Here is a 16,032-nt window from a genome sequence, read left to right as displayed (position 1 = left end):
AGCATGTGTCTGTACAGTCCTTCCAGATCCTGCGTGATATAGCTCAGATGGGAGGTATGAAGGCTGGATGAGGTGACAGGTGGAGAGGACAGGGCTTAGAGCTTCATTTTTAACCCATCTCTCAAAGGTTAATATCTAAATCGGCAATATAGATTTTGGCCTAAATTTTCTCCTGAAGCTCGGCTGTTCTCTAAAAGCAGCCGCTGTCTGTCCCAAGTAGCATTTAATTCATTTGCTAGTTTATCTGATCAATTATTATTTCCTTTCATGTAGGGTTCAGGCACCTGACAACTGAAGGGGAATACAAAAGTCCTACCTATATTTCCCTGGAGGATTCTACAGTCTATTAAAACCTTTAATAAAATGCATTTCAGTAGCAACATACAAGTTTACTGCTACTCCTCTTTGGGAAGGATTAGGACTTCTATCAGTACAAAATTGTCATAGGTTATAATACTCCATAAATGTTGAAGAATTTCATTCTTTGACTCTGTACTACATTGATTTGATTTTCTGTTTCTGCAGTCATTTAAGCATTTCAGAGTACAATATGAGGTAAAAAGGAAGCAGATTGAACTTGTAACCCAGTCATTAAGGAAAGATGGTAAATTATCACTTGATCAAGCTATGGTGAAGCAAGCATGGGACAGAGTTTCTTCCAGGGTAAGTTGAAAACGATTATGCTATGTATTTTTTATTAAATGAAGGATGAGAATTTAAAATCATTTAGACACCTGTTTGCTATTGATTTTGTTAGGCATTAGGAAGCTGAAAATGGACCAAATTTCTAGCACTGTTAAATTATTTTGTATTTGTTTTGAGAACGTTTACTGCACTGTCATCTTTAATATTGCTCAAAGACAGAATATGAACTTTAAGAAAAGGACTATACTTTGAGGTTTCCCTTTATTGAAAGTGTGTTAACAGTGCTTAGCCAAGTTCAAAACATTGTTGATAAAAAGAAAAGCATGCACAATGCCCCTTCAAAATGCAATATTTTAATGTAAATTGCTAGAGTTATCTGAGAAATTCTAATATAACTAAAAAAAGTTTCTATGTAATACTGAATACTTCATCAGTAAATGAGGCTTTAATGCTATTTTTGACCTGGTTGCAACAGTGATGAATTAATATTATTATTTGTGCCAGTAATTTTGTAATAATTGAATGAAAAATCCCAAGCAAGTTATATTGATTGTCCCAAATAAGAAGTTATTGAATCATTATTACTCAGTGCATATTCATGGATTTTTTTTTAATGTCATATATTTAACAGAGCATCTGTTTAAAAATATTCTGGAGTTTTGACATAGTTTTCATTATTTTTGTTATTTTTCACTCCCATAACTGGGATTGCCAATAAGACATGGTATTTTACTGCTATTTTCTCGACGCCACAGTCCTTTGAGACTCATTTGCACTTTACACATAGAAAATATGTTCAAAATAGAGATAAAATGATTTTATGCAAGAGCATGCAATAAATTACATTGGGTGGAAGAAGGTCTCATATCCCTTGCTGTGCCTATTAACTGATGAAATTCCAGATCTTTAGCTTGTCAGTTGTTCCAGTTCGTATATGGTCAGTTTTGTAACTCAGTTACCATTCTGGAAGGGAAATACATGAATCAATGAATCCTTATAGTGATTTTGTTGCCTGTGAGAATGCTATAATTTCAGAACTAATGTGAAGTAATATTCCTAGGTTTATGTCTCAAACAAACTCTGTTATGTGGGTTTTGGTCTTACAGTATAAAGTCTGATTTTTCTGAAGATACTTGTTTGTATAATTAAGCAAGGAAGGAAGTTCAATCCTCTTACTTTTATTTCCTAGCTACTTGATTGGCGCATACACCTTGATAAATCTCTTCCTGCACCTTTGGGTACCATAGGTGATTGGCTCTATAGAGCAGAGGCTGCTCTGAGGGAAGAAGTAACTGTTCAGCAAACTCATGAGGAAACGGCGAATATAATACACCGGAAGCTTGAACAACTTAAGGTAGATCTACATGCATTCATTCTGTGCATTATATTTCATTGTTTCCAAGGCTGTAAATGATCCATACTGTATAAAGAAAGATGATTATTTCTAGTTTCTGTGGGTTGTGTCATCTTGATAGTAGCTAAAGCTAGGTGTCTTTTAGTGGTGACTTGAACTGTGGTATCTGTGTATCTTACAAGCAATATTCAAAATCGTTTTTGAATGTTCCTGCTTCTTCTACTTGAAAGATATCAGGTATTAATATTTTAATTGTTCCCCCATTGTAGGATTTCTGTTAGGTAAAATTCCATAGGGAGCTCATAAGTTGGGTACATTGTTCAACCAATATGAACTTACTGGGTGAAACAGGAGCGAGAGAGCAAACATGCTAAGTGTGCTGGTAGTCAGTGCAGGTGATACGCACTGGGGGAAAAAATAGAATGAAGTGAATTTTCGTAGTGTTGTGATGACAAATAGCATGAGAAGTCTCCTTTGCTGTGGTCAACAGGAAACTTTTCCGCATGGATTTAAATACCTTTGCCATTATTCTTTGCTGAGTCCAAGTTCTCATTTAAAATCAAAACTGTGAGGTCAGTGCATTTGCATAATATAGATGAGAAAAATATAGACAGAAATTGTCAGTGAGATGATAAAAGAAACTGAACAAGTAAATATGATAGAGAAAGGCAAAAGATGGTGTAGAGAAAGGCTGCACTTGTGGCAGTAAGGCTGTATTTTATATTGCTTTTTTTTCTCTATCACTACTACTTTAAAACTTGATTGTAGTTTTGTTATTTTTTGTGTTTTGGATATGGGTGGGGTTTTTTTTATTAAAAAGTAATGCCATATAATGAAAAGCTGATAAGTTTCATGATCATCTTGGAACAGCTGTGACAGACAATGATAGTTTAGCTGGAAGATCAGTTGGGTCTTCTGATTACTCTATTAGAACAGTGGCAGCTCTTCTAACTTAAGTGGTGGCTAATAAAATTTAACCAAAACAATGTTAAAGTTTTTGAGAAAATATTATTTTCTTTCAAGGTCTAGTCTCTTGTAATACTAAATTTCATTAGCTTTCTTGTTAACATCAAATGTTTCAGGCTCCATAAGGTTTGACGTTTGTTTAAAAAAAGCAAGTCAAACACTTTTTTGCTCTTATGATGTGAACACTATAGACCTCCTTTGAGACATTCGTAAGAAAAACAAGAGTGTGCCCTGAATTGTGTTTTCTTTGCATCAGAACTGCTGTGGTAAGGGATTTCTACACCAACAAATAAACTTTGATTTAGGTTAGTCTGTGCCAGGGAAGTTTTCCCATGAGAGTGGTGTGGGGAAAGCTTCAAGAGAAGCATGGGTAATTTTATGTGTTCCTGGAGTTTGTTTTGTTACTCAGATTTGCATTGATGAATCCTAATGTGCTGTTGGATAGTACCACAAATGCATTAGTGGGGTTTTTTTCAGTCCTTGTTTCCTAGGAAATTGATGGTGTTTGTTTGTTATGGTTTTGTTCAGATAACATCATTACTTTCTCTATATCTTTGGTTCATCTGACAATGGGTTATTTTAGTGAACTTCACAGCTTATGGCCATTTTAAAGCTAATACAAATTGTACCAGCTTATTTGGACCAAACCTTCAGGGAATCAGGCAAGAATTTTATTTTAGTTAATATTGCCACCAAGATCCAGAAATTAAGGGCAATGTCTGTACTTGTTGAGGGGCATTTTGCAGAGCAGGATTTCACTTCATGAGAACACTGTATAAATGTTTTCATGGACTTCCAGTTGATGTTGGATGAAACTACCGGGGTTTATTTTGACATACCAGTGCATGTTAAGGGCATCCCTTTTTGTCTGGCAAGGTCTCAAATGCAGCTAGCTGAGATACTTGTTCCAAGTCTTTCCTTTGTGTGAGAGTATGTTAGTCCCAAGATACCCTTAGTGGAGTTTTTGCCATAGTAAAATCAGTGCATCACTTGCATTTGGGAAAGCCTAGTTCATTTCTCTTCACAACAAGGTGTTGGCTGAAGTGGAAAACAATGAAAATATAGGTGGGTTGATGGGGATGGTGGGACCATTTGGTGAGCTGAGCCAGTGAATTACCATTAATTTCTGCGGTGCAAACACTGGGTGTTGACTGGGGAGAAACCCTTCTTCAGCACATAGGAATAAACAGACATCTGTGATCAATACACAAGCCTGCATTTTGTTTCCCCAGGTAAGAAAGGGGGACCTTTGTATTATTTCCTTTGCTAATAGGCTTCTGAGCACTTTGTGCCAGGAGCTGTCTGTATGCAGTAAAATACCCACTGTTCTGTGTCCTCTCAGCCGCTGGGGACTTGACATGTTATTGTTATGGTATCTCTTCAAAGACTACTGCCAGTCATTCATTTTAATATGTAATCTCCAGGAAGCCGTTTGAAGCGGTGTTGCTTAGTTACAGTTGAAATGTGCTCTGCTGTAAGGTTTTTGCTGGTAGAATTCTTATCACAGGAACACAGGTCTGGTACCACATTCTGCATTCAATCATGTAATATAGAGAGAGCGATCCTGAAATCTTTTGATGCTGAGAGAGTGAAAAGTTCACTAAATATTGAATATGTACTTACATAAGGAGCTGTGGATCTTCTGCCTATATATAGCGGAGTAGATTAGTTGCTGAAAATTTGAATCTGTACTTAATAAAGGTTAGTATCTGTTGTAAAGATGTAAAGAGTAAATTTAGCAAGATTATGCTGTTCTGATGTTAGAGTATTCACAGACTGCATTTCAGGGATTATTTAATACAGTTAAGAGTTCTTGTTTTGTTAAACCTTTGCAGTGTATCCTCTGTTTTAAAATCTTCCATAATTGTTAGACACAGCTTTAGCAGAGCATCTTATAAGGGGGTTCCCGATGTTCATGTTCAAGTTGATGTAAATGCTTTTGTGGTATGCATAACGTTGCATGCAAATGTGAGAGCATGATCAAATAGTTAACTACATTGAGTCATCAGTGCAGGCTTAAAATTGTGCTTATTAGTTAGATAGCCTACTGTGAGCCTTCTCTCTCTCTCTCTCTCTGTCTCCCTCTCCCCCCCCCCCCCCCGCCCCCCCCCCCCCGCCATTCTCTCAATCTCTCTCTCTTTCTTAAAATCAAATCAGGATCTGCTGAAAAACATAGATGGTCACAAAAAGGCATTCTATGAGATCCACGGGGCCAGATCTGTTAACGGAGTGCCTATTCCACCTGACCAGTTAGAGGACATGGCAGAGAGGTAAGGCTTTCAATCTGAAATAAAAACCCTCTGTGAATGAAAGGGAACCTGTTTGCTATTTAATCTGTTCATGTAGAAATTACTGTCTAGTTGTGTTTCTCAGTGGCAAGCATGACAAAATTGGAAGAAAAAACCTTCTAGAATATCCATAAAAATATACCAAAAAGCCTGATGCATTAAAGATTGATGAGAACCAAAATAAGTTATGGTTTTGGAAGGGAATACTTTTTTACATTGATCCTGTTATTACTTGTCCCTGGAAGAAACGTTATGTAACAACAGCCGGGATGCATGTGAAAAAAGAAAAGAAAAATGACTTTGCAAAACTTAGTAACAGATGTAAACTGATGATTTCTGTGAATAAACAGAACTGTAATTAATTTGCTATTCAAAAGCAGTCATCAGAATGATCATCAAGCATAATTAAATGTTTGTAGACTCTGAATTAGGTGAAAGATTAGAAAAATATCTGAACTGTAACTAAAGCTTTCAGTCTTTCCTGCAGAAATGAATATTGCTGTATTTTACTACAGTGTGGTTCATTTTATAGGTTTAATTTTGTTGTCTCTTCGTCTGAGCTCCATCTGTTGAAGATGGAGTTTCTGGAACTGAAGTACCGTCTACTGTCACTCATAGTCCTTGCAGAATCAAAGTTAAAATCATGGATTATCAAATACGGAAGGCGAGAGTCGGTGGAACTACTTCTTCAAAATTATATTGTAAGTAAGTTAGGATTGTCGTCTTCTTTTTATAATTATTTTTGAAATATTCATATTTAAGATTGCTGCAAATGAATAAAAGAACAGAAACCGAAATGAGACTTCCAGTCATCAACTTTATGACTGCATTCTTATGGAATATCTTTTCAGAGGTGAATTTGTCTTCCCTATAGAGGAACTTTAGTCAAAAGGCTAAAAATGAAAATGATTCTCTTTGCACCATCTCTTCAGAAACAGAAGTAGTGTCCCAGCTGCTAACTGTCTGACCATCAACTTACCAGGCATATCTGGAGGGTCCAAATCCTAGATTTTTACCTACCTTAAATATCAATACCAAAGAACTTAATTTCATCTTCTTTTACAACTGCATAAATGCACTTTATAGTGACTATACACAGATTAAGTGTAGAGATAGAAGACGTTTTTGGCATGCAGTCCCCCACAGTATTTTTTTTTTGAGTCCTCCAAATGAAACAAAAAAAAAAGTTATGCTGCCTCTGTGTACTTGTTCAATATACTGTACTGATAGGGGAGTCATTTTATTGTTTTATAGAATGTTTTTTCTTCTCCTGCTCAGTGTTCGTATATTGAAACCAGTATTTCTGTTCTGGGAAGAGATTGCTCCAGCTCTGCATCATCCATATATCATGTTAAGAAACAGAGGCTATTGACTTACAAATGCTCATTGAAATGTTCCCTTTCAGTCTTATGCTGCTGTATCTCGTTAAATCCATACTTGCAGTGCCAAGTGGCTGGTAGAACAGTACCACAGCTGCACTTCTACATTAGAGCGTGAGGGATTCTTTCAAAAGCAGGGCTGGGCTAAATACTTTTTCCCCCCTTCTATTAAATCCATACGAGGAAAATTGCACAGGAAAATTCAGTTTGGAAAGAATTCATACAGTTATAGAAACATTCAGAGCCAGGACACTGTGTAGAGAAAGTTATTGATGTCCCTACAGCCTGATAGTTTTTATAGCTTTGGAAGAAAACTTCAAACCCAATAAAGTTCCTCTACGAAGTGACAACTGAAGACCTGTTCACACTTTTACCTTTCTATTTTTAAACTTTAGCAGTTAGGGACACATAAAAATTCAGGAGTTAAGCCTTGTTTTAAGTAAGCTTTGCAAAATTCAGATGGTTATTTAAAACAACATAGTTTGCTAGAGTGATGTGCAATAGCTAGGAGTTATAGTCCATTTGTATACTCTGTAAGGCTATTGCAAAAACTACTAAAGGTTGACAAGGGAAATAATGAGGAAGTGGATAGCTTGACTTTTGGATTATTATTTTGTATCACTTTCTTATTTTTTGCTTTAAAATGAACATCAAGTGGTGAATTTGTATGTTATTTTGCTATTGCCTCAATTATTCTTGTGCTTCAGACCACTAATACTGAGATGGTCACTAGGGGAAAGAAAATGCTTCCTTGCATCGTTTATGAAACCGCATCACATCAAAATGAAGAAATTGGGACAAGAAGATAAATAGAGCTCAGTTTAATTCCTGATGACCTTGATTTCTGCCTCCTTCCAGGTGTCCAGTGATGGAAAGAGACTTTATTTGCTTTGGCTTACCTGGGAGCAATTTCCTAGGACCAAGAGCCAAGTGTTACTCTTCCAGTAAATTAGGAGTCTTACGTAGGAAAGCTGTAGTCACTACCTTATAGTCAGCGACTATATTAGTAGGAGACAAAAATGTAAGTTTGTTTGTCTGCCAAAGCAGACTGAGCAATGTCAGCATTCTAGGAACATGCATAGTTAAGATCTGGATAGAACATATGCATGGAAAATGTTTGTGTACTGTAGCTGAAAAATAAAAGCAGTGGTTGTTACTTTATCCCATCTTCTTTTCACCTGTCTGTCATATATCAGAAGTAAAGGTGAGCATGAATTGTACACCATCAACCTGAAGAATATGCTGTACCAAAGTCTCATCTGTAATGGGGATACGATACTGGGTACAGTTATCCATGGATTTTAACCCACAGAACTGTGTTTTGGCATTGCTGTATTAGCACTTTTTTAGCACTGTATGCTATACGGATTTGGGAAAAGCTACGTATTTTCTCTAAGGGATCTTATCAGATGGGAGAAAATATTAATCAGTAAAATGTCTATATTTAATTTTTGAAAATATTTCCAATTGCTCTTGAGATCAGTATTATATAAGTAGTTTGATACAGTCTTTTACTTTCTCATATGAAGTCTTGCAGTTTTTGGTTTGGAGCAAAATGTCTGTGTGTATGGGTTTGGCAAAAGTGAAAGTCAGGAGTTTATCACATAACTCATGGTAGAGCATGTAGTTCTTTATACATGCCAGATTTTATTTTAACAGTAGAGCAGAGAAAAATTCTGATTGTCCTTGACTTCTAGTTTCCTTGGTTATAAACACATTTGTAAATTACGTACTAGATAATTGTGGTGATTTGACATAGCAACTGTAAAAGGTTTTAAAATAGAAGATTTTTAGATATATACTGGCAGGAAGATTAATTTTTAAAACTGTTTTTCATGTTTATATAATGTGGGTTGATGAATACATGAAATCAAATTCTCCTCTTTAAAGTACATTGAACTTTGACCTCATTTGAAACCTGGTTTTACCAAAATCACACTAGTACACATAGAATTTTGTCTATTCTGACATTCCAAAGCTTGGGTAGACATATGTGACATGTACTTGCCTTAATTTTGTAGATCTGTAACTGAGGAGGCATGGGAGGTACTATAAGTTATAAAACCATTCCAAAACTCTAGATAAGTACATTAGGTAAGGCAGTATAAAAGCCCTGTAAAAAAGCAGGTTTATCTCTCTTTTTTAACAGTGGTAATGCAAGATATAATGTGCTTGCATAATATAGAGATATAATTATATATTGCACTTAAAGAAAATAACATTTCTGAAAGACATTTAAAAAAAAGTCAATGTCATTTGCCATAAGGGATAAAGAGACATAAATGATAAAGAGCCATAACTTTGTGACCAAAATATTTCCAGATAAATTATTCATTGCTCTATAACACTTTACACAGCTAAAACATCGCTCACAAAGGCAAAGCACTGTGTCACACTTAGGAAAAGCAGCATCTCTTTGTGCAGTGTTTCCTTAATCTTATTTTTACCAATTACAAAGAAGGAAAAGGAAAATGGAAGGATAAGTCAAATGACTTTCATCTCTTAAAGTGAAACCTGACTTTTGGCAAAGGCTTAATACAGGAACAATTTTTAAAGTTTAACTGGATTTGATTTTTGTGGTGACCTATATGGATGAAATTTTCCCTTTTACTAAAATGATTCCACTTAGATTTCAGTGTAAAAAAATTTCCATTAAATAACTTTTAAGTTAATTGCTCAGATTCTGCACATTCAAAGTATCATATGCTAGTGAGTTCTGTCAAGTCAGCAACTAGCAGACTAAGAACATATTAAATAATCTTTCCATATGCAAAGCAAATAAACTGCGTTTGTAAAGGGAGACTCTGCTGTACCATTAATTTGAAAAGGTGAAATTTGTATAGTATTTTATAATGATGACAATTTAAATATTATTTTATAATGATGAAAAAAATGAATGGAGAAATAATAAAGTTAAAAGTTGTCATCACTGTCCTGATGTAATTTCATGGAAATTATCCTCATTCTTAACATCTATCTTTATTTTGTCTGTTTAATTTTTTTTCTTTTCAGTCTGTTATTGAAAATAGTAAGTTCTTTGAGCAGTATGAAGTTACTTACCAGATCTTGAAAAGAGCAGCTGAAATGTATGCCAAAGCAAATGGCTCAGGTAAGTGCTTGTGTTTCTTTTGTCACGGGGACACCATTTTAATCTCTTTAGACATAGTATCCTCTAAAAATATCTCCTAATATTTGTTTCTTCATGCAGCAGAGCTGTACAACAGCTGCAGTTCACCAGAGAAGCCACAGCCTCTGGTAGCAATTTCACATATTCTCTAGCATGAAGCCAGCTGGTATAGAGCAGCCTGCTCTCCTGCTAAGTTTTCTTAATCTCCAGAAGAAAGTGGTCATGTTCAGATTTCCTGACAGAAGTCCATGGTCTATGCTAACTTCTGGATTGTTTCAGTGTTGTTGATTTGGGCCAAAAGTGCCAGAGACCAAATTAGGAGTAGAGAAGATCATGTTCTGGTGCCTGGAAATGGTCCCTGGCTTCGCTTCATTTACTAGAAAAAGACAAATAGAGAGTTGGTCCCAGTGTTGTTGTAGTAGCAAAAGTATCCTGATTTGTTGAAGATTCTTCAGTAACTGTGAAAACTTATAAGAGGAACCAAAATGATAGTTGAAGTATGGATATATATGAGAAAACCGTGTAGCTGATTCAACAGCTGCCTCCTGTAATTCCTGGACACTGCTGAGTTCAGTGAGAATGCATGAGGGCAATATTTGACCTAGATAGTTACAGACATGAGATCTCTTTAATCTCTGCTGAGAAGATAACACAATGTCAGTGCCGGATTGCTGCAGCTGCTAAAGTGGTTAGCAGATGTGGAGAGAAAATGGATATCTCTTTTTGTTGTGAAATTTAAGTTGATGGTGGTGACACTCAACTTTTACAAATTAAACATTTTTTACAAGGTATTCTTACAAAGAATAACATTAATAGATTTATTCAATGCAATTAAAAAAATCCAATGACAAATTCTTTTCTAAAGGGCAGCTACTAACTTATATGAATTCAGAAAAAGCAGTGCAAATTAGAGGACACCTTAGCTAACAAGTTTTTTAAATTATCTATATTCTGCTTGTTTTATGAAGTCTCAGGATTTGCTTGGGTCCTTTTTCTTCTCTCTGTTTTTTTCTTGTGGAATGAGGACACATTTGTTCCTTTATTGCCATGAGGAAAATACTAAAAATTAGCAAAAATTAGCAGCAGTTTGGTTTTCAAGTCAGTGGAAGGAAGATCAGAATTTCATTCAGTACTTTTCAATGCAGACATAATATGTGTTTGTACATTATACATCTCTATTATTTTCTGCTTTTTTAAGGAAACTTTCTCTCTTGATTTCTTTTATTACAGATTAGAAATTAACACCACACTGAATATGCAGTGTGACTGCTTTAATATAGCACTCATTTTATGCACTTACCTTAGTCTTTAATTTCTCAGGTTTAATTTCTCAGTAGTAATTTTGCACTAAAATTGGGCTGTGAACTGAGCATATGTATATAAAAGCCTACTGAAATAGAAGCTGCAGTAAAATATAATTCTCTGATGAGAATGGATAAGCATAACATAAAATTAAGCTTTAAAGAAATAATAATGAACCAAAATAATCAATGTCTTTCCTGGGTATCAGTGGAAGAAGTTGAGAATGTGATGAAATTCATGAATGAAACAACAGCACAGTGGAGGAACCTCTCGGTAGAGGTGAGAAGTGTAAGAAGCATGTTGGAAGAAGTAATTGCTAATTGGGACAGATACAGCAGCACTGTGGCAGGTCTACAAGCTTGGCTGGAAGATGCTGAAAAAATGCTGAATCAGCCTGAACATTCTAAAAAGGTATGTGCTAACAGCATATGTGTCTGGCTATTTTGTAAATTATGAAATGTGGGATATATTTTTGCATTTGCTTAAGTTGTTTTACAAAATGCCATACAAGAGGGAGAGAATTTTTCAGTTTCTGCCATACTGTCTACATTCATCATAGGTGTTTCAACGTTTGCATGTATAGCACATAGAGACATATGCATATATACATGCAGTGAAGGAAGGCATCATTTGTGATACCATGGTTAGAGGCATCTTTGACATGAATATAGGGCAGCAGTGTTGCTCAGAGATAGGAATGTTACATGATTCACTCAAAGGCAAATACAGCTCTTAACACCAAAGTACATAGTCGTGTGCTGCATATAAAGACACTTAAAGAAAATTATTTTTTCCACTGATTTTTCTGCCATATAAATGACAGATTTCAATATTAGTTGCCTTCACAAGACAACATTATTAATATGTGTTGTTATGTTTGATGGGTAATTTATCCCTTTCCCTGGCATTTTAGAAATCTTTGAGACAGTTCCTTTTGAGGACCTGCAGTCATAAACATAGTTTTGCTGTATTTTTTTTTTTTCTGTTCTAATATTAGAGTACTGAAGCACTAAGATTTGTGTTTTTGAAACTTCAATAATGATCCAGATTGACCTGAATAATAGTGCCTTTAATAGGTGCTACATTTTCACCCAATCCCAACATAGCAGCTACACAGCTCTGAACACCAAAGTATGGTCTTCATAGGTTGTAACATGTCAAACTGACATCAGGTCAGGAATGAGCATTTCATGTTACATGACAGAACAGTATAATTTTTGGTAAAAGTTTGTTAGTTTAAATTGATGTAAAAGAATGGAATACACTTTTTAAATAAAAATAAACCTGTGAAAAGGATTCAATAGTGTGGCACAATATAAATACCAACAGTTATTATTACTGAGCAGGAAGGATGACCTCAGCTGATCAGGTTCATCTTAGCTCCTTGTGTATGTTTTGCCTAAGTAACTTGGCGGTGATTAAAATGAAATATTCTTACATCCACATATATGAATAAAATTAAAATATTTACTTCAGTGATCAGTTTTACAACTTTACCTTTAAAGATTTTCAAAGCAGAAATCTGAACATATCCATACAGTATACACTTGCTTCTGATTTCTAACCTAAATCCAACAAGTACTTACCGCTCTGATATATGAAGAGTTTCAAAAAGCCTTAGACGTGAAAGCATTATTCTTCCCAAAATGCTAATTTCTTCTTAAAATTATATTGGCTCAAAGCTGTTAAAGATTACTGAGAGGTAACATAATCCACCTGTAGACTAAGATACATATTTTAAATGTTACTTCTACTATCAATGTTGAATCTAGCACTCCACAGCAGTTACGTTTAGTTATATAGTTCCAAGAATAGTTCTGACCTAGCAGTTTTAATATTTGGTTATTAAAACGAAAAGCAATACTTATATTGGTTTGTACAATTAATAGTCATACAGCCATCAGCACAAGCATCTGGAATCCCAGATGAAAGATGATAACTATTGCTTGGAACATGGCATAAAACTTTTTAAACATTTCCAAGTATTTGTTCTGTAAAACCACAAACATATCAGTAATATGATACAAAGATTTAATTGATGCTCATTGGAAAATTACCTGCATTACTGAAACCCACCATATTCTATCCTAGTCAAAGACCATAGTAGCCGCTTACCATGTTGTCACGATTTCTTCTTCTTTCTGTTGTCCCTGTATGATTTCAAGAACAGCAAGTACCACTGTTCTTTTTGCAAAAGAAAGTGGCTTGTTGGCTTTCTCATTGGTTTGTGTTTTCAGAAGCCTTATTGTGAACCTGTAGCACAGAAGATCTTGCAAAAAAGATCAGTTTGCGCTTGGATTTTTCTGCCGCAAAGTACTAGAAATTTAACAGTAAATGTGTTAAGGAACAAACTGTTCCTTCTACAACTCCTTTATTTACTTGCAGTACCTCTTAACCACTTCCCGTCATAACCCTGTTGTAGCTGCGCTCTCCCACACCTTTCTCCAACAGCTGTATCCAAAGGGTATCAGAGGGCTTCTAGATCTCATGCGGGGACTTCCTTAAAAAGAGCTGCATTGTTTTAATTGAGAATGAGGTGTGTTTCACAGTACCTTCCAAACTTATCCATATTTTACACGTGCTTTAGGTTGGCTTCTGAAATGGGGAGACTGTCCAGCAGGGTCTGAGGAAGGTAATGGCTAGCGGGAATAAGTGCGTGGGAGCAAGGACACGAATAGTTTACTCCATGTGCTTTTTCCTTCTTGACCTCTAGTAAGCCTGACCATTGGAGAACTGACCAGTGCCAGATTCAGTAGACTTAATTTCTTTTGGATGTGGTCACAGAAGGTAGCCTTTGCACAAAGCACAGGTTGTGCTCCACTGCGAGCAGAAGATTCAAACGGCACATACAATTTAATGAGATGATTAAGGTTACTCACTGATACATCAGTACAGAACACCTGTACTCTACTGGTCTCAGCTTTAGGAATTTAAATCACTGTATGTTTTTCAATTCTCTCTTCAACAAATTTGAGCAGTATACATCCATTTGACATTTTAATTTTGGTTGTATCAGAACTGTTTTTACACGTAGATGAGTTCTGACAAGCATAAACTATAAAGTTTCAGAACTGTAGCTCTGAAACTTGGGATGACTGACAGTACAGCTGGGCAGGACTTTTTCATATCTACCCCTGAGCAAAGGATTGCATGGCACTGTCACTGTCAGATGAGCAGTCTTGGAATTATAGGGTAGATAGTATAGGAATAATAGGGTAGACAGTCATAAATAAAATGAGTCAGTGCCTCTTCCTTTGTCCTGAGGACCAAGTGGCATGGTTCAGCTTGCATCCTTGTGGCTAGTCTTTCTCCCCTGAAAGAAGGTGGCCTCAAGATTCAGTCTGTTGGGAACAGTCCTTGCCATGTGCCATCCATTGAATTGTGCATTGTTTGGGAGAAGGGTAGCAGGGACAAACCAAAACCATGTCAGAGAAGATGTGGACAATCATGGGACAGTGATTGAGTTCTGTTTTGTTTACTGGTATAGCTGTAGTCATAGTGCCTGGAGATACCTGCCTTAGGAACAATTGCCCATCCTTTTGAAGAGCAAAAAGGAAAGGAGGGAGGTGGTCTTTGTCTTCTCTACCAATTTATGTGTGTGTACCTGCCTACAAGATGCACAGAAGCATTTGGCACTATGGCTGGGCTATTTAGGCTATCTCACTGGAACAGGGGAAAAAATCAGTGACAACCATCCCTTTCCCCTCTCCACTCACCTGCTCTGAGACAGAAAGAAGCAGTGTTAAAGAATCAGTCTTCTCAGGTCTTCTGGGATGCCAGACCCTGGAAAGCTGCATATGGTTCACAGTAGCAGAAGAATCTCTCTACAGTCCCTATGTGGCCCAGGTTACTATCAGCCCATACTGTTTCAAGACAAGAAAGAAATTAGATGAGCCAGTGTTTTCAATTATGGAGCTTTCTCTTAAGGAGGAGTTCCATTAGTTTAATTGAAGCTACTCACTGGGGTAAAATGAGCTGTAAGTAAACTGGTGGTAATTTTTAATTCTATAGGTTATGTTCACAGACATTAAAATTCTATTATAGCATATCTGATACGAAGAGAATAATTGTTCAAAGATAATTGTTCAAAGAATTTTATCAAGCCATTAGCTGCTGATTAAATTTTAGTTTCATGATTTAAGACAAAGTCTAACTGAAAAGGTTTTGGAAAGGTGTTTTCATTTTCTTCTTCAGGATTTCTTCCGGCACTTACCTCATTGGATCCAACAGCACACAGCTATGAATGATGCTGGTAATTTTCTGATTGAAACATGTGATGAGACCATTTCCAGAGACCTTAAACAGCAGCTTCTGCTACTAAATGGAAGATGGAGAGAGTTGTTTATGCAAGTTAAGCAGGTATGTGTTTTTGCTGTTGTTACTTTTAAATGTTTACTTTGTCATTGCCATGCCAGCCAGACAGATTTGCCCCACTTAGTAGGACCACAGGACAATTTACTAAAGTGCGTAACTGTTCATAATTATGTAAATTAGAAATGAATCACTGACAGCAGTTTCTCTTAGTGGGGCTTTTCCTTTGTTTATCTTTTTGGTTATACATCTTTTTATTTTTATTTTTGGACATTTTCAGCTAGTATAAGCTGCAGTTTTTCTTTATGGTCTCCTGTCTTGATACAGTGAATGTTATTTATGCATATCCTCTACTGCTCTTCGAAGAAAATGATTGGTTTTCGGTAGCTATTGTTATTGCAAAAGCTCTGTAAAACTAAATAATGCAAATGGTGAAAGTGAATATTTTTACTACTCTTTAATGAAAGCTGCATTCAATTACTGTACTGCAACCATAAGCAGGTACAATGCAAGTTAATTAACTAAATGTTTTCCCAAAATCGGTCAGATTATTTCTATCTTGCACACAAGGAGGCACTGATAGTAAATGAAAAAACTACCCTTTATCTCATGGAAGAGATTCAACTGATTGGAAGAGAATTGTTTCTGTATTTGCTCTTT

The 16,032-nt window shown here is 35.9% G+C and overlaps 1 protein-coding gene across 2 annotated transcripts in view; it reads left to right on the top strand.

Moving 5' to 3' along the window:
* SYNE1 (spectrin repeat containing nuclear envelope protein 1) overlaps window positions 1-16,032 on the top strand; it is a 310,346-nt gene that overhangs the window by 80,190 nt on the left and 214,124 nt on the right. For both annotated transcript variants that reach the window (XM_082306888.1, XM_082306887.1), the window contains exons 10-16: window positions 526-663; window positions 1,835-1,999; window positions 5,123-5,235; window positions 5,786-5,954; window positions 9,645-9,741; window positions 11,270-11,472; window positions 15,256-15,420. In XM_082306888.1, coding sequence (XP_082163014.1) covers window positions 526-663; window positions 1,835-1,999; window positions 5,123-5,235; window positions 5,786-5,954; window positions 9,645-9,741; window positions 11,270-11,472; window positions 15,256-15,420 — 1,050 coding nt within the window. The remainder of the gene's footprint in view (window positions 1-525; window positions 664-1,834; window positions 2,000-5,122; window positions 5,236-5,785; window positions 5,955-9,644; window positions 9,742-11,269; window positions 11,473-15,255; window positions 15,421-16,032) is intronic.

This window comes from Platalea leucorodia, assembly GCF_965183815.1.
Source record: "Platalea leucorodia genome assembly, chromosome: 3".
Lineage (NCBI taxonomy): Eukaryota > Metazoa > Chordata > Aves > Pelecaniformes > Threskiornithidae > Platalea > Platalea leucorodia.
Note: the sequence above shows the minus strand (reverse complement) of the source record. Positions and strands in the feature narration are given on the sequence as shown.